The sequence below is a fragment of the Chenopodium album genome, chromosome 22, assembly GCF_948465745.1.
Source record: "Chenopodium album chromosome 22, dcCheAlbu1.1, whole genome shotgun sequence".
NCBI classification, from domain to species: Eukaryota; Viridiplantae; Streptophyta; class Magnoliopsida; order Caryophyllales; family Amaranthaceae; genus Chenopodium; species Chenopodium album.
This window is the reverse complement of record NC_137855.1, coordinates 5,822,258-5,849,947: the sequence shown is the minus strand read 5'-3', so window position 1 is coordinate 5,849,947 and position 27,690 is coordinate 5,822,258. Positions and strand designations below refer to the sequence as shown.

Here is a 27,690-nt window from a genome sequence, read left to right as displayed (position 1 = left end):
ACTCCGTTGTATTTTCCAAACAAACCGCCTTTCTTCCTTCCTAAGAAAAAGGATAATTTAATTTTAATTTTTGAAAAAATCAACATCATCTTCTTCCTTTTCTCTCTTTCTCTCTCTCCCCTTTAACTCCGTCTCTTTTTTCGAGGCTCAAATAAAGCATCCATTACCTCACCACCTCCTCAAAAATCACCATTTATTTATTTTTTTATTTATATCAAAAAATTTTAAAAAAAAAAACTCCAGTTTTTAAAATCACAAACAAACATTAATTTCCCAGATCTGAAAAATTTCCCCATTTTCCCCCCTTTTTCTCTCTCTTCCTCAGTTCCTCCTCATAGATCTCGAACCCTAATCTCTTCCTTTCTCTCTCCTCTCTACCAATCTCAAATCTCTGCAACTTTCCCTCTTCATCAATGGTGGTTAACGCGAGGTCGTTGAAACGAATGAAGCGCCGTGTCACCGCCGAGTTTCCGGACTTTCTAGGTTTTCCGGCGCCGGGATCTGGCCAGAGGATCGCCGGAGCTCCGTTTAGGTCGAACATCAAGACGTTTCTAGCGCGTCACGCGCTTCTTCCTCCTCCGTCTTCTCTCCTCCCTCACCTTGTGACGTGGCAGGTCCTCTTCCGCGCCGGTGACTCGCCGGAGTCGCCGGAAAACTCGTCTCCTCCGGTCGTTTGCGTCGATGTTGTCGAGGAAGACGTCGCCAGATCTAGATCTGTGTACTGCGACCAGTGCCGAGTCGTTGGTGAGTCAACTCGCCCGAGTCGTGTCCTTTTTCTGTAACGGTCAATTTTCCGAGTTAACTCGGCCGAGTTGACTCAGCGGGATAGATGGGCCGTTGTTTCTGCATGTTTTTGGGAAAAACGGTGTCGTTTTGGGTTCACTGGAAAATGTAGTTATTTTGGGGTGGGTGGAAACGGACAATAAAACGGTGTCGTTTAGTAAGGACAGGTGGCATTAAGGGATTGAGTTATGTGTGACTGGGCCTTACTTATTGCGTGATTGAGTAGTTTTTCGTACAAATACATTGCACCGTCATCATTAATTTACTTTATTTTTCCTAAAATACCCTTGATTTTGATATTGATTAAAGGGTAAAATCGTAAATATTAATCAATTAATAATAATAATAATATTTTGATTTGGATATTTGATTTATCCAGAAATATTTTTGAGTCCACTTCAGACACTGTGGGGGCCATCTAGTCACACAATTGAGATTTTTAGGAATAATAATAATAACAAAACAAAATCAATATTCAGTTTGTATTATTCATGAATTACTTGTATAAAATTATAACCTATGGTTTTTATATTCATAAAATATTATTTTTGTACTGAATATGTTTGTGTAATTTGTTGTGTAGGATGGAGTGGGCATCCAGTATGCACAAAGAGGTATCATTTCATAATTAAAGCAGATGGGAACTCAATTGGTGGGTTTGTTAAGCCATGTCCTAAATGTGGTGATTCAATCCATCTTGCTGATCCTAGGTGAGCTACTTATTCCCCATTCATTATTTTATTGTGTGTGTTGCTATCGAAAAGGGAAGTGATGTAGACGAGATTTGATCCAAGCCCGTATTCATTCCCCTGTTCATTATTTTCATATTGTTTGGTTTGCAGTTTCATTGTTATGTTGTGAATATAAAGGCAACACCTACTTGAAATTTGTTTTTCATGTTATTATACAACTGTCTGGAGTGATAAATAAGTGTGGTAACGCAGTAATCAAGTTTTGAATCATTTTTGGTGTTTGAATCATTGAATGTGACACTAATTGATAATAATGTAGTACTTGAAACTTTATGATTGTTGACTTTGCTGTGTTAGAGTTTGTATTTCTTTTAATTGGTAAGATGTAAACAATTGGTTTACTTTATTTTTCTCACATTTTTGTCTGTTCTGTGTTTGTCCACTTGTTGGTATTATTGATCAAATTTGATTGTGAGTATATACTATTGATATTTGAAGAAATTTGGGTTGTTGGTCCCTTATTTTTGTGGAGGCATTGTTACTTCATACTCAATCAAGAAGTTGAATGAAAGCAGAAAAAAGTCTGTCTTGTGATTGGATTGCTATATTTATTTAAAATATCTTCTTTGCTCTTTCTTAAAAATGTATGTTTGTAGCAGTGGAACACATATCTTGAATTTACATTTTAAAAAGCTATATTGTTGATTAATTTCAATAACTAAGTCGTCATTTGCCTCTTATAGGTGTAAGACATGCCAGCATGTGATGACTTCTGATGAGACTGAAGACTGGGTCTATAACCAGTTGGAGGACACTACTCATCTATTGCACGGTGTTGTCCATGCTAATGGATATGGACACCTTCTTAGAGTCAATGGTAGAGAAGGTGGTTCAAGGGTCCTTTCAGGAACTGATATCATGGACTTCTGGGATCGCTTATGTAAATATCTTGGAGTCAGGTTAGGACTCTTGATTGTACATGGTGTTCTTACCTTTCTGTACTTTCTTGAGGATGAAAAACATGAAAAATTAGAGATTAATAAGTTTGCAAATATAATGAGCAACTTTCTTTTCCATCTTCTATTCGGGTGTCCTTGTTTTTAAAGTTTAGTTTTTTTTTTCCTCCCTTATAACCTAAGTGAATGTCTGATTTTGATTGGGATACTCGATCTCAGTCCATTATTTTGTGGGGGTTAAAGGTGTGAGGATGTGAAAAAAAAGGTAAGAGGATGAAATATGGTGCATGAGTGTGGTATTGTTGAAGATAAAATGAGCAACAATTTTTCATTAAAAAAAGTTCAAAAAAAAAAAAAAAAAGAGAGAGAGAGAGGGAAAAAGCGTGAAAGAAAAAAAAAAAAAAAGCTGAAAAAAGAGATTGGAGAAGGTGGTGGTGGTATGGAGGAGATATACTTTTATCTGATCTATAATATATTTTTCTTAGGTAAACATACTGATTTCTGTATCAATTTTTCTAAAAAAAATAACTAAATAGTGGATGGTATATGACTATTCTAAAAAGACAATATCCACATAGCAATCTCAATACTACAGTAATTTTCAAAATATTCCAAATGTGGCTTTGTAATCAAGTTAAATGGGGGTCACTCCCAAGTCTTGTAAGTATAATTACATCAATTATGTTTTAATGCCTACCTAACTTCCTATACACCTCTTAAGACCCTACAATGTTGTTTTTTAAACATCAACAGAAAGATCAGTGTCATGGATGTATCCAAAAAGTATGGGATGGAGTATCGGCTTCTTCATGCTATTACAAAGGGTCACCCGTGGTATGGGAACTGGGGCTATGAGTTTGGGTCTGGAAGCTTTGCTCTTACTCAAGATTCCTATAGAGAGGCTGTTGAAACTCTCTCCCATTTGCCACTCTCTTTCTTTATCTGTCAAGGGAGGAAGCCACGCACTCACATTCAGGATTTGATATTTTTTTACCAGTCTCTCTCAGAATGTGAGCTTGTAAATATGAGGGACCTCTTTCACTTTGTGATGAGTCTGGTCCATGATGTGCAAAAATCATCCCTTGTCATTAAAGATTCGTTCAAAAAGCGTCGATCTTGTGCACCAGGGGTCTTATGTGCATGGACGACTAGTGACATCAAACGAGTTGAGGCTGCTATGATCAGAGTTTTACGTGCAGTTACAGGTTCCAAATGGGTGAGTTGGCGTACCTTGAGAGGGGCTGTTTGTAAAGTAGGCTCTCCAGAGCTACTGGATTACTGTCTCAAGGAACTTGGTGGCAAGCAGACTCCTGAAGGAATGATTGTTCATGCTCGTTGTAACCCTAATACTGGTGCACTTGAGTATAGGTAAGCATTTTCCTTGTTTCCTCTCTATTTTTTATGCTTCTAAATTATGTTAGTATTGTTTTTCAAGCTGTGCAAACTCTGATATCTAATTGAAATTCATCTTCAGGGTCGAGTCTGGAAACTTTTCTCTGTTAGGCAATTCTGGGTGTACATATCCTTCTTCTCTGAACTACCCATCCAGAGAAAAAATTCTACAGGACATGAAATTTTTGTATGAAAATCTACTTCATCCCCTGACTATGATGAACTTTGGACCCAAGGGAAGAAGGGAGTGTGCCATCAGTGCAGCGTCAAGACTTCTTGATTGCAAGCAGTTTGTGAAGAACTACAAGCCTGAGACCACATTACCACCTGAGAATCCCTCTGCAATCTTGATATATTGCCAAGTAGAACTACCTGAGTACCTATCAGAAGAGCACACTATAAGGCCACCACCAGAACTCATTGCACTACCACTAAAGGCCACCATTTCTGACCTTAAAGTTGAAGCTTCAAAGGTTTTTCAGGAAGTTTACATAATGCTTAAAGGGTTCCAAGCAGAAGAGCTAGTTGACTATCGAGGTGTAGAGGATTCCACCCAAGTCAGGCTTTTGTTTCCTTCCCTCCTGACTGTGAGGATTCAGGGCAGGTGTTCCTTGAAGAACGGGCTGGGCCGTTTCCGTTCTGAAAGAGGGGTCGAGCGATGGACAGTAGAGTGTGGCTGTGGGGCCCATGATGACGATGGAGAGAGAATGTTGGCATGTGATGGGTGTGGTGTTTGGCAGCACACTAGGTGTGCTGGAATTCTGGACTCTGAAGCTGTGCCAGCAAAGTTTCTTTGCATTAAGTGCGGAGGCACGAGCAAGATGGCCATTGATAATGTAGGCTTGAACTGCAAGGATGAGTCTATCATGATCGGTGGTGGAGGTGGGAAAAGCTTGGCTATGCTGTTCGATGTACGTTAGGTTAGACCTTTTGGTTTTTGTTTTTTGCCCTTGTAAATTCCTTTTTAGGGTTTTTTTTCTTTCAGGCCGACGAGGAAACATGTACATATCTTCAGAAGGGCCTGAAGAACACTTCAGTTGCAGTAGTCACTCTAGTCAGTAGGAATCCCTTTTAAATTTTTTGGGTTTAATTCAAGCTCCAACTCTTTTTGTCATTTGTAAATGCTATGCACTCTAACTGCGCACGATGGAGCTTTGTGCCTTTGTAGATACGAAATGATAAGTTAAAAAATGACAGGAAAAAAAAAAATCTAACTTAATCTGCAGTTGATTTATTTTATATTGGTAATATTTCTGTACTTATATTTCATTGGTTGTATTCACTTTCTCTGTTTTATAATAAGGTAAGTAACTTTTATCCATTGAGCGACGGCCCTTCCACTCCGTCATCCATACCATATTGCATATCATTAACCATTAAGGCCTGGTTTGGTTGCATATGGGAATTTACTATCACTTGTCTCTTTTGGGAAGCATTTCACACCTAAAATTATTACTTTTGATAAAGGGTTTTTTTTTTTTTTTTTTTTTTCTTCATTCTATCTTGATCCTTTGTTCTCAAATCATTTATTGCAATAAACAGAGAGCACAGGAAATCTGATAAATTACCTGAACTTCAAACTAATTGGTTAAAGTAATTACGTTAACGTTAAGGGTCTGTTCTTTTCAACTTAAGTTCAGTTCAGTTTCTAATTTTCTCAGTTCGACAAATCATAACAGACCCTAAAAAATATTTAATTTAGAAAATAAGTAAGCACGAAAGTAAGAGCCATTTACTTTCAAGTAATCCGTATTTTATATGAACATCAAACTACTCACGACTCGTTGACTTATAAAAGAGTATTCATACTATTCACTATAGCCGCGTAGATAGCACTAGTTGTATAAGTAACCAAAGAGTATGGAAACCAGCTCAGTTGTCCTTCTCCATTCTTCCACTTCATTGCTTTAATTTAAAGTTTTAGTTTTTGCCACTCAACTATATTGCTTAGCATATAATGTAACAACATTCATACATATCACATTAATATTATTATATCCTACTTCAAATGTTGTTTTTGTTTGGCATTAATAAACATACAAAAAGCTTAAACATGATCAATGTTGTGCTAATCAAATGGTAATGATGATGTACCCTCACTTTTGTTTAATAATTAAGAAATAATGTTATGGAGTACTAAATTATTTTATTTTAGGTCAATATGCTTAGCTTGTCATTCCTTTTGCATTGTGGCATTTTGGAGTGATGTAAACATATCACGATATGTTTCGTGATGTTTCTAAAATTAATACATACGAGTAAATTATAAGATTCATCTTCTTTTGCTACTTCAAGCATCATATATGTTGCAATAGATGTTTTCTAGACAATTCCAAAATGGGAAAATATAATTAAACATATCTTATGTTAAATCATGTTCGAATTGAGAATTATTTTTTTAAAAAGAAGTTAAAATTTTTAAATTTAAAATGCCTATTTTTGCTCTCCCAAACTCCAGCCTTTATTTGTCAGTGAAAAGTTATAATATGGTTATATCTTAATTTTGCTGTCTATTCTTCTGTTTTGTTGCTTCATAGGTTAGATTAATGATTTCTTCCTTATTTTTGTGAGGAACTTTCATCCACCATTAGGATGAATTTATCTCCTCTATTTGGAAGAGGTTTATGCTACATAGATCAAATTTTTACAAGGGAAAATTACTTGTTAAAGACCTAGTACATCAAAATGAAAGGTGTTTGTAGTTCAATTTCTATTATAAAACATGAAAGATGTTGAAGCATTAAAATTAAATTTATCTTTCAAAGACGAAAGAGTATCTAACTTGCAAATCTCAGATAATATCATACGAAAACTGTACTTAAAAGTATTATTCCTTTCGCTTTAGAAGAAATCACAATACTTTGACTTTTAAACTATTCATATAATTATAGTAATTAAAGTATTAATTATCGGATTAGTAAATGTATATGAGATATATAAAAAAAAATAATTAATTGTAATACCAATTGTAATAATTGTACGTCGTATATTGCATATGTCAAATAGTTGCAATTTTTCTTCGGCAAATACAAGTTTATCTGTTAGATAACGAGTTTTTGTTAATCTGGTGGCATTTATGTAAATATATTGAAAAAACGTGGTCATTTATTCAGTACTTTTGGTGAGCTGTCCAATTATTGTTTGCAACTTGCATTTACTGTTTGATGAGGAAATTACACATGTACCCCTCAACTAGTACATGAAAACATGTATATACCCCTCCACTAGTACATGAAAACATGTATATTCCCCTCCACTTGTACATAAAAAGACGATTATACCCCTGATAAACAATTTATGTGGGAAACAGTTCAGTTTTCTTTAGATGGATACAAATGGAGTAGTTTTCTAGAATTCTACGTCTGCACGAGTAGTCTTGCATTTGAAAACTTCAGCTGCTGGAATGCTGGATACCAATATACTTTCAAGAACAACCAGTAGAAGCGTGCTGAATGCTGATAATGTGTGGCGTAGACTTCGTTTCAAGTTGAGAATCATGACGAAGACCAAACTATACGACGTATATCATTCCTTCTTCAACTCATCATAATCATTTCTCATGCCAACTTCTCACTAAGCTAGTTTAATTTTTATTTTTAAAAATCTAGATAATTCTATTACTATACATGGTCTATATCTAATATCTAAATGAAACCACGTACACTTAATGACATTTTATTTAATTATCTCACTACATGTATACATGTCCCACGACAAGTATAGTATTATTTACTACCTCCGATTTTTTTAGTTGCAATTCCAAAATTGCAACTAAAAAAAATTCGAAGGTAGTATTATGTTTGGAAACTTGTCATTTTTCATTTCATCAAACAAATGTGAGACAAGGGCTCAAATCTCACCAATATATGAGAGGATTATATAACCCTTCTAATATGAGTTGTCTCCTTACCAAAAAAAATACACAGAAACCCTAACAAATGTGCGAACTTTGTATGGACTAGCTAGTATAGAGAGGCTTATTCCACCGTGACAAAAGTTTCCAGGTTTGAGTTTTAAAAATAATCCAATAACGATTATCATGAGAGTTACTTTTCCTGTATAAGGCCGATTTTATTATGGAGTATGAATTTGACTAAGTTTGACTCTGAACTTGAAAATGCTTTTGACATGTCATCTAGTATTTTATACATGTAGAAATCAACAATGCACATTAAGAAAATGTCTTTGTTCATGATATGGCTTGAAGCTAAGTTTAGCAATTACCCAAATTCCTAGTCACATTTATATATTTGGCGGGCGGTGGAGCATTATGAACCATTAACATCTTATAATCTTAACCATGTTAACGTGTCTATTACCATGCAATCAAGCATGCATTACATTATTTAACTAGGATTATCATGTTTTTGAACATCTCCCAATTTTTCTTAAGTGGAACCCTAGATTATTATGGCCCACTACAATCTTCCACTTTCATCATCTTCTATATCCATTATAGTATGTCTTTGTGCTTTTTTTTTTTTTTTTTTTTTTTTTGCAACTAGCCATTTCCCACCCTCTATATATACATCTAGGTACTTCTTAAGCAATTCATATACAACAAAATAATAATCTTCATAGTAATAACTAATAAGCCTACCAAACAAAAATTATAATGTTACCATTATCTTCTAGTAAATCTTCCTTAAGCATTGCTAGGATGATGTTTCGATACGTTATCGAGGCAATGCTATTGATGGGGATGGTAGCTAAGGGATTTAGGTTTGGAGTTGATGCAGTGTCCATGAATTATTATATCATGAGTTGTCCAATGATTGATGGAATTGTTAGAGATGCAGTTTCTAGAGCTCTTCAAGATGATCCTACCTTGGCTGGCCCTCTTTTAAGAATGCATTTCCATGACTGTTGGATACAGGTAATTTTGCATTGTGTTTAATTAACGATTAATGCATATTATATGGAATTGAACGATCTCTTTGAAATTTCGAATTATTTGTAAACGATTTGTTTTTTGTATGTAGGGATGTGATGCATCCATCCTTATTGACTCGACAAAGGATAATACAGCGGAGAAGGATTCTCCGGGAAATCTAAGCTTGCGAGGATATGAACTCATAGATAATATAAAGGATGAACTCGAGGACCAATGTCCTGGAGTAGTTTCTTGTGCTGATATTATTGCCATGGCTGCTAGAGATGCAGTTTTCTTGGTAAGATAATACTTAATTTGATTTTCATTCTAATATTGGGTCATACATCTAAATACGGAGTAATTTAATTTATCCATGCAAATTAAAATTGTCATTTATATCTAACTTTATTTAAACTAGTGATGAAATTAATTGACAACCGATAAGGGTAGTGTTGTGCACCATTGCATGAGTATGTGCCAAAATTGATGAAGCGCAATTACTATCATCATGCAATTTTAAGAAATATAAAGCATATTTTAAGAAATATAAAGCATGATCACTTTCATTCTTATTTTGAAGTTTTAATTAATGTAGAGTGGTGGTCCAATCTATGACATACCAAAAGGAAGGAAAGATGGAAGAAGATCAAAAATAGAAGACACAATCAATCTTCCTTTTCCCACTTTCAATAGCTCCGAACTCATTAGAGTTTTTGGACAACGCGGCTTTACTATTCAAGATATGGTCGCTTTGTCAGGTACCACTATTCTTCAAATTTTACATTCTTGACACATTATTTCATTATAAATTCTAGATGTTGTGTACTTTCTTTGGTCATACATACAGACGTCAACTAATTTAGTTGATACGTCGTGTATAAAGCAAGTAAAACTTTGAAGAAGCATTCAAAATTAGATATGTTAATCATTATGTGACATGATAATTTTAGTCGTGCAACAATTTTTTTTTACCATTATCATCATCATACAACATGATAGATTGATTACACGTGTTAGAATTAAGCAAAAACTTAATTTGATAAAGTTTTCAAACACGCTTACTAACGTTACCTAACACCTGAATTGAATTTCGCCTATATCATGCCTATCATACAAGTATTAAAATAATACAAACCCCACTCACAATATGTTAATATAGTATGCAACATATTCCTATTTATCATCTAATCTTGTTTTATTCCTTGATTACTTGATGTAGGAGCCCACACATTGGGAGTGGCAAGGTGCGCCTCATTCAAGAATAGACTAAGCAAATTTGATAATGCACATGAAGTGGACCCATCATTAGATGCTAATTTTGCTAGTACACTTACTAAGACATGTAGTGCTGGTGATAAAGCAGAACAACCCTTTGATGCCTCAAGGAATGATTTTGACAACCTTTATTTCCGTGCATTACAAAACAAGGCTGGTTTGCTTACTTCTGATCAAACCTTATTTGATAGCCCTAGAACTCGAGGCTTTGTCAATGGTTATGCCATGAATGAAGCCTTGTTCTTCATGGATTTTCAACGCGCCATGGTTAAGATGAGCTTGCTCGATGTCAAAGAAGGAGCTAAAGGAGAAGTTCGTAGAGATTGTAGGAAAATTAATTGATTAGTTACGTACTTCTTTCATCAGGGACACCCCACGTAGAAATGACAAATTACAACAATATGAATAACACTATTGGTAGGGTTTGAGGATATTCTTGTAATGTATATTAGATATATATTAATATATATGTTGTGAGAATGCTTTTACTTTTCTTATGTAAAACTAGTGCTATATACAAGTATGTATTTTGTTTAGAATTTATGTAGTGCCATGCAATATATATGTAATTCAATATACTTGTATTAGATTTGTATATGTAAGATTAAGATTTTGAGTGTTGATACCTTTTGACGACATTTCAGAAGAACAAGTCATATGACTCATATCTTATATAGTTATATGTCATGCTCATCATTGTATATGACCTTAACCCATTTGTAAAACCAAATAATAACAACTTGTTAAAGTATATTTTTGTCATGCATAGTTTGATCAATACGTTTATTATCTATTGATAAATTAAGTCAAAGTTAACAATGATTAACCATCATACTTACTAATTTAAAAAATGATTTAGATGACAACATTTACAAGGTTCATAGATCTTCAAACAAGAAATGACCAAGCTTATCAACTTTAAATTAAATAACTCAAAAATACATTGACAGTATATGTATTGCTTTCAATCCCATGACGCGACTATTATATTCACCATCACCAAAGATCAAACCATCTGAGATACGCCACAACTTAGGCTCCACGATTAAGGTATAAAAGAGAGAGATTGGTAAAAATTAGCCAACTACGCTAGCATTCTATAACTATCTCTAATCCGATAGGACCAATATAAGCTAAACGTAACTTAAGAAATATGAATAAGCAACAAAACATGATAAATGAGCAAGAATCAATACAAACTTTACCCATCCTTTTATAACCCATTTATTATATCACATAACCCTTACACAAACATAATATAACCCATTTATTACATCACATAACTCTTACACAAACATAATATCCAAATACCCTCAAAAAAAAAAAAAAAAAAAAAAAAAATCGTATCCAATCCAAATAACTCGTTTATCACCTCAACAAGACAACAAGGAGCCTGAGGCCTGACCCAAGACATGACATAAGGCCTAACTTACAATCCAATTGTCACTCTCCCTAAAACTAACATTTTACTCTTTCTTCTACTTTCTTCATTCTCTCTCCCCATTCTCACTCCAGTCTTCACTCATCCACCCACCAAATCCACCATAACCTCCATTTCCAATTTCCAGATTTCTTGATCGCCATTTTCGATTTTCTCTGGATCTCCAAGAGAGAGAAAATGGAGAGATTAAGCGAAGCATTTGATAAGGTGAAGAGCTACCAACCTGTTGAAAAAATGAAGATGCTTGTTGGTATGGAGTTAGACGATGAAGAATCTGCTGCTGTTAATTCTGCTGATGATGATACCTCTTTCATGGATGAATTCAATCGTAATTGCACTTTGTCCACCAAACAGGTCTCTAATTTTTCCATTTTATTTTTCTTGGTCTTAAAACCCTTGTTTTTTTATGCATTTTCGTAGAATTTGATCAATTTTCGTTTGATCTGCACTTAATTCTTTGTTTTACTTTCAATTAGGGTTAATTTTGGTTGATTGTGTGCTTTATTGAGTTTTATTTGATTGCTTACTCTGATTGCAATTGAATTTTCGGGTTTAATTTGTAGTGGTATTAGAGAATGTGCCAAATTTTCTCTCTTTAAGAATTGATACTCGTTAATCAGTAATTTGGGCATAGAATGTAATGTTACTTTGGGAACAGCAGCTATTAATGTGCTATATCTGGTCTGAGTAGAGATGATGGAGTTCTGTCATTCAACTGTGTATGGATCGTAGCGGCGAGCTGTGTGCCCTGGAGTATAGACTCTATGAGCATATGACAATGTCACTTGGGAGTACAATTTGGAGCCGCTAGCATAATTACTCTCCTAGTGAATTTGTGAATTCATTACAAACTTGTGATTGTATTAGTGCATTATAGATTCCTGCTCTTTGCATTGTTTCTGAGCTTTGATCGTTTCTCGGGCCTTGATGTGTAGAGTTTTTGTTTGGGAGTTGGTGGCATGTAGTTAAATGCTATAGTTATGATGTCTTACGTTGATGTACATCTCTTCAGAACATGGTTTATATCTAGAGGTGTGGAGCTATAAAAAAAATTAGACCAGAATCAGCTAGCAAACGTGCAAAAATGTTTTATTGCGTTGCTTTGTGATATGTTCCCAAGAAGTTCAACTGATTTTGTGGATCCTGTATTCCTGTTTGCATACTACAATTCAGTTTGCAGAACATGAGGCCATCTCAAATCATGGTTTTATTGGGGGATGAAGTGGAATTTTATACTTGTATTATGTTATAGGCGTTCCCACCCTTTGAGCTACTTTTGAGGTTCATCTATCTACAAAGAATTATGTCAACTAGTTTAGAAGCTAGGCACCACCTCTTTGAGTTATCATGCATGTTGGAGGTTAACAAGGTCAACACTATTTTATTGCTTGACAAGGAGAATATAAAAATTAATAATATAGTATATGAATGAAAAGGCTTCAATCCATCCATTCCATTATGAATGAACAAATGTATCTAAATAGACTAAAGTCAACATTGATTGATTAATGTTGAGTAACAAACACAACACTAATATAGTATTTTAGTATAATGGTCTCATCAACATTGTATTGGAATATTATGGTAGGTAATGAATTTGGGAATATCAACAACAATGAAAATTAAGGACTTCATAGACCTTGAAATGCCAAGTTGGTCATATAAATAACCATATCTTGTAGCTCTTCACTGCCTAGCCACATAGATGAACCAAACTCATCCTCAAGACTTTATAAGACATATCAGTAAGCTTTGTTTTGTTGCCAAACATACCATTCCTTCAATTTTTAAAAAAATCGCAAAATTAGCCCGAACAAGTGAATTACTTCCTTTAATTTTGGACAATTTTCAACTTTTTGGAAAAGGATATATGTCGGGATAGCTCCTATGGACCCCAAGACACCCTAGGAGTCCATTTGGGTGGTTTGAATGCTTCATTTTTCCTTTAAAATGCCAATTTCTCTGTTTATGACTTACGCCTCTCTTATTTAATACAAGGTCATCACAAGACTTCATATGGCCAACTAATGGTCATTTATGGTTCCAAACACATTCCCATATTATCTTGAGACTTTTCTACACCGTATCCCAAAACTTCCAAAATTGGGCTAATTTTGTGGATTATAACCTTCAATTTTGGACAATTTTGAATATTTTTGGAATTGGAAATAAAATCGGTCAAGGTTCTTCCCATGAACCCCACGACACCTAAAGAGGCCATTTTGATGGTTAGAACCATCCTCTTTGCCTTCGAACGATTAATTTAGCAATTTACATATATACCTCTATTAATTGACTCAAGGCCACCACAATCCTTTATATATTGGTGATACATGGTTCCGAACAACATTATATGACCCCAAGTTGTATCCCCTACAATCCCCAGATTTTTCTACATTGGGTCCAAAAACCTTCAAATTTGGTCAAAAAACGTGGATTATAGCCTTCAATTTTGGATATTTTTTGACGTTTTCGGACCCGGAAAAGAAAGAGGTTGGGGTGATTCCCATGGACCCACGACACTTCAGGAGTCCATTTGAGTGGTTAAAACCTTCCACTTTGCCTTTGAATAATCAATATGACTCTTTTTATACATACCTCCTTTCATTAGCTAAAGGTCACCATGGGCCTTTATGTGACCAACTTATGGCTTGTAGAGTAATGGTGGAATATTAAATTTCAAAATCTGATAGCAACTTATGATCTTTGGATCCCTCATTAATCTTATTGAAAGGATAAGGGTGTGCTTGACTTGAAGTTTAAATGGATGTGTAGTTGTGCTGTTGTGTAGGCTTACCTACGTGTTGAGCTAGCTTTTGTGCTTGCCGTGTCCTTAGAGACATATATTGCTCTCTATATAGAAGTCACGAATTTGTTGGTGGAAAAAGAAAACTTGTTTGATGCGGAGTACTTGTGTAAATTTAGGTATTCAAAAATTCGTAAGTCCCAGATATGTGGATTGAAGTGCCATTTGAGTGAATATCCATGATGTCTGAATAGGCCTATACTACTCCTTGTATAGAACACATGATTTAGGAATATTAGGATTATGTTATAACTAATAGTGCATTTGGTACCTAGGATCTGCTTGCTTAATTTCGTTTTCAGCTATTTGGACATAAGTTGGCATTTCTTCATGCCTAATGGACTATTCATTTACAATCGTCATTACCAATTTTTATCACACTGAAGCAACAAAAGAGGTGTATTGTTGTGACTTTGCTTTTGAAGCTTTTTATTAGTCAAGGAAATTCCCTTGCACTTGCCAGCATATGTGCCAAAATAGTTGATTAGTGTTAGGACACATATCTTCTTTGGCGGTGGAGGGATCTTTACATCGATGTTATCGTGGGTGGTGGAGGGATCTATCACCAGCGTTTGAAGAAAAAACAGGGGTTCAAATCATCAAACACTGTTGGACATGATACTAAGGAAACTGTCCGCATACTCTATGTAGATTGAAGGGAAGGGGAGGTTATACACTATGGGAAGGGGAGGTTATACACTATTGCTGTTTGGATATTTTAGAACCTAGATATCTGTAGAATCCTTGTTTGAATCCCTCCAATGGAGCGAGAGTTGGAGTAAGTCATGTGTCATGTCATTCTTCTCCTGCCACCTCTATCCTCTTCTTTGCCCCTTTAACTTTCCATCATTTGGTACCATCTATTTTATTTATCAATTTTTTTCCCTTTTCAGTGTCAATGCTGCCTTGTACTGGTTTTAATTTTGTATATGTTTTTTGGTTTAGCTACTTAACTATTGCTTTGTCTTCGTTTTCTTGCTGCAGAGAATTCAAGGCTTTGCCATATGCTTTGTTGCTGGGTTGACTTGTACATTTTTGGTAAGCGTGGAATTGTCACAAATCTTTGTTCGATATTTGGTTGCTTGTTATAGGTTCCGAAATTCCAATAGATCAGGAACACAGTTCAATTTGTCTTATATAAGTGTGTATCCTCTTTTTTCATCTTATTCCTGAATCCGGATGCAGAATGCCTCTACCTTCACTACAGCTTCTTAAGAAGTCATCTTATTCCTGAGTCCGGATGCAGAATGCCTCTACCTTCACTACAGCTTCTTAAGAAGTTAAGAACTTAAGAAACACAATTTTAATTTAAAAATTTAAAGTAAAAATAGTTAATTAGTTGAGGACCCTTGAATTTTGTTGCCTATTTTGCAATGTTGACATGAACTTTATAAAAGAGTGTAGATTTGATTATGGTTGAGCATTATTTTAGTTACTCCTGCCTTGAATATAACTTGAGAACCATATTCTTTGCCTTGTTCCTTCACATCTCCAGTACAATCTGCAGTAACATAAGAAAGAAAAGGATTGTGGAAAAGAAAAGGATGGGGCATTATCTAGACTCCCCTATTGTGCTCTTCATTTCTGCTGCAGTCTTGATTGGGATGTAGGTTATCTGTCTTTCGCTTGTTTGAGCGTTAAGTCAACACTGATGATCCTTCTTATATAAAAAATAAAAAATTATTCACTTTGTACAATGTTGCATACATGCAAATTGGGATATGGATGTCCTTCATGACTGCTGCTAAGATTATAGGAACTTTTTTGACGATTAATAATTCTAGCAACAAAAATAAATAAATAAATCTTAGTCCTTATGTGCTCTGCTTATTATTAACGTCACTCTGTATTTCACTATGGAGACAAGTTTTTCTTGACATTAATAATTTTGAACGCTTCTTCGTTACCGTGCAGTCCATGCTTGTGTTCTTCAATCCGATCAAGTTTGGTATTGCTTTTACCCTTGGAAATTTGCTTGCTATTGGGAGGTATGTATCTATTTCTTTTATTATTTCTTGTTTAGGTTCTTGTTATACCGTGTATATATTTTTAATATTTTTATTTCTTAGGTTTCCATCTCTCCTGTTTTAAATAAGGTTTCTGGTCATGTGTCTTCTCCTTTTTAGTTTGAGATGATGGATCCATCAGCTGGCTTAATCTGATGACCTAGAATAGTTGGACATTTCGGGGTTAAAAATACTATATTCTCTGACTAGAGTTTATTATGTTGGATATTGTGTGGCAGCACAGCTTTCCTTATTGGCCCAAAAAGGCAAGTGGCAATGATGCTTGATCCCGTGCGTATATATGCAACTGCCTTATATCTTGCAAGCATGATTATTGCACTGTTTTGCGCCCTCTATGTAAGTATCATCTGTATTTTGTCATGTAGTGTACTTTGATTCTTCTCTTTAGTTACGTATCCATTTCTGATGTAAATAAACTGTGCTTGATCACTTGGGCAGGTTCATAACAAGCTATTGACACTCTTGGCAATCACTTTGGAGTTTGGTGCTCTAACTTGGTATGTCTAAAATTTCGAACCTAGGAAAAAATTGTGTTGTGGGTCTTTTGAATATTGAAGACCATTGTGTTTAATTTGTTTATACATGCCAAAAATTTAATCCTTTGCTTCAAAAGTCTTTTTTTTTCTTCTCTCTCTTTTTTTTTTTTTTTTTTTTTTTTTTTTTTTTTTTTTTTTTTTTTTTTTTAATATATATATATATATCCATTGCTTACAGTGTCTTGTAAATCTACTATGTATTTGCAGGTACAGTTTGAGTTACATCCCATTTGCCAGGTCCATGGTCAGCCGAGTCTTGGTCTCTTGTTTTGACACTGAATTTTAGCTTGGTATATGATTGCAAACCCGATGGAATGGAGATCCTTTTGTAGAAAAGAGAGATATAGAGAACTGTTGTGCACTTGTGCTGCTATCGATCATATAAGGTACCCTGACACCCCTTTGGAAAATCAGTTGAGCTCCCACAATCTATGTCAATGTACATAAAAGGCTTGTAGAATTTTGTCTTGAAGAAAAATTAGTGAGTATAATCTTCACTTAAACTTAAGTTCTTCATTTTATTCATGCTTTGTGTTGTGTATTTCCCACTGTCATCAATTCAATACCATTTTTTTGGTTAAAGGTTAAAAACTTAAATGGATAAATTTTCTTCTATACTCTAGCTAGGTTGTCATTCATCACTTCTGGGTTCTTAATTTTTTCGTCTCCTGTTTGAGCACCCAGAAGTGCATAGATTTCGTTCTCCAACCGCGCAGGCCATCAGCTGTGATTTCAAATGTTTTAATGTTGGGAAACTATCAAACTGATTTACACCTTGTTGCTTGGCGTTATATTTAAATGTAGTGAGTCTAAATTAATACTCCCTCAAAAAAAAAAAAAAAAAAAAAAAAAAAACCTCTCTTACACTCCCCTAAATAATTCTCTATAATACAGAGTACTTCGTATTTCATTTTATGTATAGCTCTCGACAACGAATATTATGAAAATTTCTTTTTGATTAGAACAATATTTCTTACGGAGTAGTAAATTTTTGGGAAATTTAAGATTTACTAGTGGTAGATCATCTAATAATATACAGTATTAACAAGATAGCCATTTAATTAATAGAATGGCACATTATAGAATATTGTACAGAATATATATGCTTTTTATTTTTGAGTAGATTACAAAATATACTCTTGCATGTAATGGGAATCTAAGGTTTACCATATCATGTGATACTACGCAATTCACGATTTGAATAATTTGTTAATTAAATTTTCATTTCATCATTCGCAAAATATTTGTGGTCATATAGATTACTTAAAATCAGAAAAAGATATGTGATGGTAAATATTTATTTACAAAAGCTAGTAAAAGCTCACCAAATAAATGGAAAATTAAATATTCATTGTAATAAATTATAATGGTAAATGCAATACAAGAGAAAACATTGTGATAATATTTTCACCAAAAATATAATGATTTGATTTGATTTGGTCCGTGCTAATTTTTTTTTATAGTAAATACTAATATACTTTCTTATTATGCACTCAGTTCTCATATAAATAATACTCTGTACTTTATAGTTAACCCCCAGGTAATTCAAAATTATTAATTAGTCGTAAGGCTCTAACCATTAGCTTAAGGTTTCAGCCCCTTGATAAATTTATCATGTCGTGTGAAGCGACATACAAGCAGTCCAAAAAAAGTTTTTCGTTTCCACAATATCATTTTTGGGAGAATCTGCATGACAATTTGAGTGAAGATCAAAAGGAAGAAATTAAGATGTATAAATCAACAGAGGTAAAAGTGCATGATACAGAGACAGGTTATGTTACTGATATGAACGTGCAGTTACAGCGTGGACAGGGCACCTCTCGTTGCAACTTACATGTTCCTACTGAATATGTTGACCATAGAAAAATTGAAGATGGTGACAAAGTCAAGCTTTCTTTTAATAATAATAAGATAAATATTTCATTTGCTTTTAGAGAATTTGTTTAGCTAACTATAAAAATCTATGTTTTTATATTATATCCGAATAAGTCCTGAATTATAATAAAGGTTTACATTTTATCGTACAATAATTTTATGCTTTATTCTCTTACTACAAACAAAGTATACATGACTATGTCATAGTTAATAGCATATAGTCTAATGTCATTAACTATACAATGGTTGATTATCCTTTATAGTATTTGTTATTTTATGCAAGTATAGCTAGAAAATCGGAGCCTACTAGAGTTCGACTAATTCGGATTTGTGAGTCCGGTCTCAATTGGGGAAATTTTTTTCCAACAAGTGATAATTTTTAAGATGGTTGATTATCTTTTAAATTTATTATTGTTATATAAGCTTTCAATCTTTCTCATGAGAGTCTTGATTCTTGAACAATAAAAGGTTAACTAAACATTGTTCTTGTCTTGAAATATAATTAATTCAGAGTATTCAACTATAGATTATATAAAATTCATAAACAATAAGGTCTTAGAAGACTCATACGCAAAGCAAAAGGTCACTTTTTTGCACTTTTGGTTGCTCTTTTTGACCTAAATGCACCATTAAGAGGGTAAAGAAGAGCAGAGGAACCTCAAATTAAAGCATACTTTTGTCTATTTCATGCCTTTTAAGCAACATCTTAGTAGTAATCTAATCTTAATTTATGCATAGTTTGATTAATTATGTTTCTGAGTCCAATATGTTTCATCTCAATTAAGTGAATCATGCATTATTTAGTTCCCTAATCAATACACTAGAATGAGACAATGTATGTATATCTACATCATTATTACACGACATAGTAGCTCTAGAAATAATAGTCCAAATAATCACAAGTTTGGACACAAAAATTCTTAATTTTTGTTTTAACTTATGTTAATTAAATCTCTAGATAGGGGTCATATTAAGCTTAATTAGTGTGGCTCAATAATCTCGATTGGAATAACACAAACTCAAGCTTGAAAATTTCAAACTTGTCTTAACTTTGAACTCGAAGACAGTCTCAAAATTGAAGATAACAAACACTCTGTAGCACAACTAAATGTGTAACAATCATTTTAACATTACACTTTACATTTTATGTTCCTCTAGAAATCTCACATAAATCCCCTTTTAGAAAAAAATAAAAAAATATTGTCAAAGAGCAATAATATACATGTATTAGTAACATTACCTTTGTTTCTCTTGCAATATCATGTTACATCGAAATATACTCTATACGTGTGGCACCAATCATCCATTATAAGAGAACCTAAATAATTACACCGTAATCACATAACATGAACTATATAATATGAACTAGCAACTATTAGATGAAATTATCGCATACTAATTTACTATGAAGATTAGTTGACTCTATGAAAGGAACTAGTCACTGGCACTATTAGTTTCTGTTAGAAAGTTCATCTAGCTGTCAATAACAACAATTTATGGGCTATCATATGTAAGACACGTTCACTTATGAGTCCTTATTAAGGAAAAAACAACTTTCAAGTCGGTGGTAGAAACTCACTAAGTGTACGGGATAATACCGGTAGTAATACCTAATTAGCCGATAAGAGACAATCACAACACAGGAACAACTGATTAACAAGATTAATAAGAAAGTTTAAGTACCCATAACGGCCTTTTTAAACGGCCACGTGGGGAGCTGCTTGAGGCCACGTAGGCACCTGTTGCTTATGAGGTCGGTTTGCCACCTATCGTTATAGGTGGCACCAGCTTGGTTATTCTTCTATATATACCCAAGCAAATATTCACCCAAAGGTACAATCAATCTCTCTCTCTCTCTCTATATACTTAAACACTTTCTCTCTCTTCGTTCTTTCTTCTTACCGGATTGCTGACTTTAGCATCGGAGAGGTTATTCCCGGATAACCCCCGGGTTAGCTTATCTGTGTTGACTGTGTAGGTGCGCAATTGGACGGTAAACCTTTACCCACCCACGGAGATTATCTGTGCCGGAGCTACCCGGAACAGTTGGCGCTAGAAGGAGGGGATAGTAATAACTTCTATCGTCCAAATAACCTACGCCAGTCATGGAAGAAAATCAGGAACGCATAACACCGACAGCAGACACCGAAAACCGTCAGTATGATAGCAGCACTTTGAATGTCAATGCAAACAAGACCGTCAATGCAATACCCGAGATTGAAGTGGAGGATGAAACCCATCTTCTTCACAGGAGTACTGTGAACACACCGGTAACACCAGAACGGAGCCCCGCACGAATGTTGGACCCCATGGAGGAGTTTACCCCAGAGGAGTTAGAGGTAACGGCAAGGGTAATGAAGGCGATGTCCCGAAAAAGGAAGGAGGCTGAAGTTGCAGCCAACAGGGGGCGAAACAATACACCGGCCGTTCCTGTGATTGTGAATCTGGCAAGCCAGTTCAACCAGGCGGACGAACAACCGCCGCCACCGCCCCAAAATCGAGGAATGATTGTTCCCAGTCAGCGCCAACTGACTCATGGGACGCAAATAGAGGATTCAGGGTCCCGACAGCAGGAGATTAGTAGCGGACCGCTGAGGCGTGGAGTAAGGACTGTAGTCAGGCCGAGAGTATCACCTTTTACTCAGGAGGTACTGGACCAGCAGATGGAAAGGATAAAAATGCCGGCGTGCACCTTTGACGGCAAAGGAGACCCCAAGCGGTATATAGCCGCATTTGAAAGCCATATGTTACTTTATACCGACACCGATGCCGTGTGGTGCAAGGTGTTCCCGACAACACTTACGGGGCCAGCCTCGGATTGGTTTTCGAATTTGGAGAACGGGTCAATTGATTGCTTCGATACCTTGGTCGAAATGTTTACCGGTCAGTATGTTAGTAATAGTGCCAGACAGAGAACTTCTGGAGAGCTTATGTCGGTAAGGCAGAGGAGGGATGAGTCCCTTAGAGATTTCATAAGAAGGTTTAATGGTGAGGCTAATACAATACCGAAATTACAACAAGAACATACATGTACATATGACACCAATGAACGGCATTATAATTACAACATAGTAATATAGTCTTACCATCAATAACGGCATCACAAGGGTTTTTGTGTTTAACAGGTATTAACGGTATTAAAACGAATACAGTAAAGAAGCGCGTAAGTTTCTTTGAGAACGAATTTAACGGTAAAACTCATCCAATGGGGAAAATAAAGGGAAGAACCGTTTAATTCTACATAAATAAAGTACGTCAGTTTTCTACGATAAACTTGTTAAATAAAAAAAAAGAGAAGAGAAGAAATTGTTGTGGTTTACACATAAAAGTTCGACAGCCATCACCCAAAAAACACAAGGGTCAGATCGGCCAAATTTAGTCTATGAAAAATAAAATTGTTTTGACAAAAACAAACATAAAACAGCTTAACAATAAGGCTTGGTCATTACAGACAGAGACGACCCACACGATTCTGGTGATAGCTGCCCGCCCCGTTAATCTCTCTTGGTTTCAGGGGGCTTTTGGGAAACAGCTTCAGAGGTGCCGGCAGGCTGATCCACACCGACAGGACTGGCAATTAAGTCATCGGCAAACTCCTCTTCCGGCAAATCGCGCGGGTCGAGATTCTTCAATACTTCAATTGGAGGAGGGTTGTCGAAATAGTCTGCTTCGTAGCTGGTGGGGGACAGATGCTTATCTTCACTGTAGGCATTCTCAGCTGCCTGCCATCTGTCGGCGTCCCACTCCTCGGCCTTGCAGACACAACGGTGCGCAGCTACCCATCCACCAGTGTACCGGTCCACCAGCAAATTCCGGTAATGGTTAGACTGCATGAACCGGTTGACTGCTCGACGCCTGATACCAGGCTTGTCCTCTTCAGCTTTTCTCAAGCTCTCCTCCAACTTCTTCCTGGCCTCCTTCTCTGTCTTCAGCTGCAGCTCGAGATCTGTGATCTTTTTCTTCATGGATTCCTGATCGGCTAGCTTGGTGTTCAGAACAATCATGTTGTTCTCCAGCGTTTTGACTTTAGCCGTCAGCGTATCCTTCTCCTTAGTAACAGCTTGTCGGCCGTCCTCGCTCTTTTTCAACTTGGCCTCGGCCTGGTCATGGCAGCGCTGGTAATACCGGTACATATGTACCACCTCCACTGCCGAGTTGACAGTCTGTAAAAAGGGGAAGGGATAGGAGAGTTAAATTCACAACTATGCATAATTGCCGTTTAAAAAAAAAAAAACTTAATAATAAAAGTGCATACCCGGAGCATGTCATTCATCATTTGGCCGCAAGGGGCGATAAGCTTGTCGGCAGGCCTATCTGCAGGTGTGGCCAGGTCCTTCAATACTCTCCAGCCCATGCTCCCGCCGGTATTGGGGTCGTCACAAATAACAGACTCCCCCCTATTCACGTTAATTCGGGGATGCCACGGCTCACCAGCATTGCCGCTAGGGACCAAGAATTCCTCAGCAACCTCGGTAGGGACCTTGACATGCGGAACCTCGATGTAGTCCCCAACCGTCACGGGAATGAAGGCGTTCTTGCTGCTAGTAGACCTGGCCGACACTCTGGTTTGTCTCAAAGAAGACTCCTCGGCCGCTACCGACTTTTCAGCCGTTATCACTTTCTCAGGCGCAGTAACAGTTGCCTCGGTAGGCCTGCGCAAAGTGATATTAAGTCTCCTGACGCCGGTAGGGGCGTCGTCCTCTAGATTCACAATATTCAGATCCTTGAAGGGATCTGTCGGCTTTTGCCGAGCGGTAGCGGCCTCTTCTTGTTTCCGTTTCTTGTTCTGGTCACGGTCAGAGAGGTCGCTAGACCTTTTTTGCGTATTTGCCCCGCCGCGTCTGACCGGAAGGGTTCGAGGGACTCTGGTTTTACGCTGCTCGTTCGAAGTCATGTCTTGCGACCTTCTCTTCTTCCCTTTGTGAGCGCGTGTGCAATAAACGGGCAAGGTATCGTAACTGTGCCTTGGATTTGGAGGGCACTGATATTTTACCCTGCCGTCAGGATGTAAACCCAAGGTAGCAAAGTCTAACTTATTAATACCTACACCACGACAAGCACACGAAGAATGAATACAAGTACGAGATATGAAGCTCAGATACACTAAAATTAAAGATACCGACAGGGCAGTCAGTTATTTTGAAATAACTGGTTTTAGGCATCAAGGTACTCCAATAAAAGCGTATAAGTGAAATATGACGGCAATGAATACTAAAATAATAATAAATAATAAAAAATTATAACAATAAATAAAGCAAAACTGTTAATATGAGAAGAGCCATACCAAATGCGTCAGTCCAGCAGAGACCGACATGAGACAAAGGGGCGTTACCCAAGATATAATTACAGTTGGGTAGCCACACCCCCGGTACAGCTTTATTCTTACTACCGGCCCTTACATATGTACAGTCAAAAAATTTACAAGCATACTTCTCTACCTCACCTAATCCCCTACGCCTAATAGTATCGAACATGCTATGAGCAGGGTAGAAACGCCTGCGAACTCTGTATTCTTCAGGAACACTTAAAAAATAGAAATTCTCCATCCAACCTTTACAACTGGTCAGTTTCGGCCAGACTGTGCATTTGCCCGGGGCCGTGAACAATGACCAAAACCCTGGTGACTGACTGTCTCTCTTTAGCCAGTTAAGGGTGCGAAATAAATTCAAAGTAAGAGGGAAGTCCATAAATATCATTACCCATACCAATGCGATCAGATTACGGATAGAAATGGGTGTCAGCTGTGCCACGCACACATTCCAAGCCCTGAAAATTTTCTCGATAAAAGGATGCAGCGGGAACCGTAAGCCATACTCAAGGTGTTTCGCATATACGACTATATGACCGTCAGGACAGTCAAGAGCAGTTTGACCCTCTTTGGGTAATTTCAAATCATAGCCGTCAGGGAGATTGAAGAAATGAGCACCGATACGGCAATATTCTTTCTCGGTAGCCTTCGCAAGCCAGTCTGGGTCAACTTTCGTTGACGCGACCTTATACTCAGCCTTTATCTCAAGAGGTTGTCGGTATTTTGGATCGTCATTCTCAGAATCATACCCCTCATCTACGCTCTCTTCTTTCATGACGGCATCGCTTCTTTCAGCGGCCTCACCCTCCCTCACTCTCACTCTTTGCTCACTCTCACCCTCGGTATCCTGGCCGCCATCCCCACTACCGAATTCTTCATCTTCACTCTCACCTACACCTTCATCTCCGCTGTTACCCACACTCTCCTCACCCATCTCCTCTAAAGATCTCTCTACAGACTGTATGTGTTCGTCACCGATATCAGAACCTTCCTCAACCACAGGTTCTTTACCTTCACGGTGCTTAGAAGTTTCACCTTCCTCAGGCTCATAACTAGTTCTTTTGGTTCTCGGCATTGTTGTTGCCTTACGACCTATCTTGCCTAAGTTGGACCCGTATTGAATTATCTCGAAAGTAGAGTGCAATTGAGGGCAAATACTTATCGGGGAGACTGAGATGATCTCAACGTCTTCTAAAATATTAGACCAGGTAGGCTGACAAGAATTTTCAACTTCGTTCACTGGAGCTGAGGACAAGGGTGCAAACGGGTCAGCCTCGCCGGCCTTACCCGAAGTCGAATTTTGAACAAATTCAGGCATAAACTTAACAAATACAACCGCAGACGCAACACAAGGGTAAAACAGGCAATTGACGCTTTAAATTACCAAATTAAATAAAGGGTTAGGGCTTTTTACCTCGTAGAGTCAGCTGAACTTCGCAGGAAAGAACTGACAAAAACACCAAGGTCGGAAAGTTGAGAAACTTGGATCTTTGAGCAAGCAACTGGAATTTTTCCACTTTTGTTGATGCAAATCGATCGACGAAACCCTAAGTGTGTTCGCAGAAAATGCTTTGTAGAAAATTTTTGGAAATAAAGTGTAAATGAGGAAAATTTCTGATTTTCGGGGTTTAAATACCCCCATAAACAGTGGCAGTTGAAGTGACAGTTTGTGCATGCAATCCAACGGCTGGGGAAAAACGCCTTTTCGCAATCTAGAACGCAGGATGAATGACACGTGCCCCACTAACTTTAAAGTTATCCTGCCCACAAGATTTTGAAATTTATAAAGTTATTATGACAGTGCTTACTACCGGTACATTGCTCACTAAAGGGAGGAATCAAAGATTTTACTAACTCTACATCAATTTTAGAGTGACCAAGTATTTTGGTCACTTCAGGGGCAATTTAGAGATTTTTGGTAAAATCTCACTAAGTTTTTAGTGACCAAATTACTATCGGAATTTTTGTCACTTCAGGGGCAAATTACAAAAAAAAAAAAAAAAAAAAAAAAAAAAAAAAAAAAAAAAAAAAAACTCAGTTAAGGAGCGAAACTCACATTTCAAATTCCAAAGAACTCTCGATACCTCAATCGGATTTAATTATTATCACAGTTACAAGTGAGCCCGCCGGTTCCACCGACGCCCTCACTTGGGGGGCTAGTTGTACGGGATAATACCGGTAGTAATACCTAATTAGCCGATAAGAGACAATCACAACACAGGAACAACTGATTAACAAGATTAATAAGAAAGTTTAAGTACCCATAACGGCCTTTTTAAACGGCCACGTGGGGAGCTGCTTGAGGCCACGTAGGCACCTGTTGCTTATGAGGTCGGTTTGCCACCTATCGTTATAGGTGGCACCAGCTTGGTTATTCTTCTATATATACCCAAGAAAATATTCACCCAAAGGTACAATCAATCTCTCTCTCTCTCTCTATATACTTAAACACTTTCTCTCTCTTCGTTCTTTCTTCTTACCGGATTGCTGACTTTAGCATCGGAGAGGTTATTCCCGGATAACCCCCGGGTTAGCTTATCTGTGTTGACTGTGTAGGTGCGCAATTGGACGGTAAACCTTTACCCACCCACGGAGATTATCTGTGCCGGAGCTACCCGGAACACTAAGTTATTATATGACATATTGTACAAAAATTATGTCTATCTTATTGATTGGAAATTAAACTAGCTACAATAATAACATGTATTAAAGATTAGCTAGTATAACTGTATAAGTAATTATATAAGATTGTCAAAAAAATTATATAAGATTGTCAGTAAAATGTTATTCAAAACGATACACATAACTAAAATTTGTGATTTCAAATGCTTAATGGTGTAATGGTATCCTCAATACCTTTTGTTCGACATTATTCAACCAAACACTTCACCTAAAACTGCTTAAAACATAGTTTTACGGAATATTATCTCTTAGGGCATGTTTGGATTGGGGGTAAAACATTAAGGGGATAATAAAAGTCAAACTTGAAAAAACAAAAGTAATTAGAGGTGTTGTTGTAGGAGACATGGTGCTTACAAATGAAATAAACTAGTTGTGCCATGAGGAAAAGAGAGAGATGGAGGAATTATTACTCTCATAATGAGGGTAATAGTTACCCACCCTCCCCCTAGTGTAACTATTACCCCCAAAATGAGGGTATTGATTCCTCTTTCTTCACCTCACACCATACCATCACTACATAATCTTCTTACAATTACACCATCACTATCTCCTTCTTCCCTATTTTCACATTCATTTTGCTTAGTTTGACTTTAATTACCCCCTTAATGTATTACCCCCAATCCAAGCATGTCCTTAAAGTAAAAAGAACAAGACCTAACTATGCACGAAATGACGGTGGAAAAAATAAAATAAAACAATCTAAGCAGGATTGGCGTTGTGGCGCATGCTTGCGCCTCTATAGACCTAGTGCATGCTAATGATAACTAATATTACAAGCAAAGCAAAGAAGTCTCTTACTCTCGTATAAAACTATTTCATCTATACCAGCTATTTATACCTAAGACAACATAAAACATTATAGTATAGGTTTAAATGTACTTTTTGTTAGTTACCAAGTAATATATATACAAATCCAATTCAAAACCATACTTTCATTAATTTTTTCTTCAGATTTTATGTTCAATTATCCAGCTTCCAAAACCAGCTTTAGTATCATTACATTAAATTCATATATTTTGTGATTAGAGCATAGAAGAGGAAGTT

At 36.5% G+C, this 27,690-nt stretch overlaps 3 protein-coding genes across 3 annotated transcripts; all 3 read left to right on the top strand.

Moving 5' to 3' along the window:
• Positions 1-5,062, top strand: LOC145604688 (PHD finger protein At1g33420-like). The gene is made up of 5 exons (XM_081660602.1): positions 1-744; positions 1,367-1,493; positions 2,219-2,434; positions 3,185-3,799; positions 3,906-5,062. The coding sequence occupies exons 1-5, from the start codon at positions 414-416 to the stop codon at positions 4,741-4,743; spliced, it is 2,127 nt and encodes a 708-aa protein (XP_081516728.1). The 5' UTR covers positions 1-413; the 3' UTR covers positions 4,744-5,062.
• Positions 5,063-8,438: 3,376 nt separating this feature from the next.
• Positions 8,439-10,425, top strand: LOC145605916 (peroxidase 47-like). Its single transcript, XM_081661979.1, has 4 exons — positions 8,439-8,699; positions 8,806-8,994; positions 9,292-9,454; positions 9,916-10,425. The coding sequence occupies exons 1-4, from the start codon at positions 8,439-8,441 to the stop codon at positions 10,311-10,313; spliced, it is 1,011 nt and encodes a 336-aa protein (XP_081518105.1). The 3' UTR covers positions 10,314-10,425.
• A 1,010-nt stretch (positions 10,426-11,435) lies between these two features.
• On the top strand, positions 11,436-17,372 carry LOC145605329 (uncharacterized). Its single transcript, XM_081661366.1, has 6 exons — positions 11,436-11,766; positions 15,203-15,256; positions 16,133-16,206; positions 16,464-16,581; positions 16,684-16,742; positions 16,989-17,372. Exons 1-6 carry the CDS (start codon positions 11,590-11,592, stop codon positions 17,065-17,067), a joined length of 561 nt encoding a protein of 186 aa, XP_081517492.1. The 5' UTR covers positions 11,436-11,589; the 3' UTR covers positions 17,068-17,372.
• The last annotated feature ends 10,318 nt before the right edge of the window (positions 17,373-27,690 follow it).

Bases quoted from the DNA above. Each gene is read 5' to 3' on its own strand.
- LOC145604688 (XM_081660602.1), top strand. From the start codon at position 414: ATGGTGGTTAACGCGAGGTCGTTGAAACGAATGAAGCGCCGTGTCACC. The intron at 1,494-2,218 runs GTGAGCTACTTA...TGCCTCTTATAG, and splicing joins ATCCATCTTGCTGATCCTAG to GTGTAAGACATGCCAGCATG. The intron at 2,435-3,184 runs GTTAGGACTCTT...AAACATCAACAG, and splicing joins TGTAAATATCTTGGAGTCAG to AAAGATCAGTGTCATGGATG.
- LOC145605916 (XM_081661979.1), top strand. From the start codon at position 8,439: ATGTTACCATTATCTTCTAGTAAATCTTCCTTAAGCATTGCTAGGATG. The intron at 8,700-8,805 runs GTAATTTTGCAT...TTTTGTATGTAG, and splicing joins TCCATGACTGTTGGATACAG to GGATGTGATGCATCCATCCT. The intron at 8,995-9,291 runs GTAAGATAATAC...TAATTAATGTAG, and splicing joins CTAGAGATGCAGTTTTCTTG to AGTGGTGGTCCAATCTATGA.
- LOC145605329 (XM_081661366.1), top strand. From the start codon at position 11,590: ATGGAGAGATTAAGCGAAGCATTTGATAAGGTGAAGAGCTACCAACCT. The intron at 11,767-15,202 runs GTCTCTAATTTT...TTCTTGCTGCAG, and splicing joins GCACTTTGTCCACCAAACAG to AGAATTCAAGGCTTTGCCAT. The intron at 15,257-16,132 runs GTAAGCGTGGAA...GTTACCGTGCAG, and splicing joins GGTTGACTTGTACATTTTTG to TCCATGCTTGTGTTCTTCAA.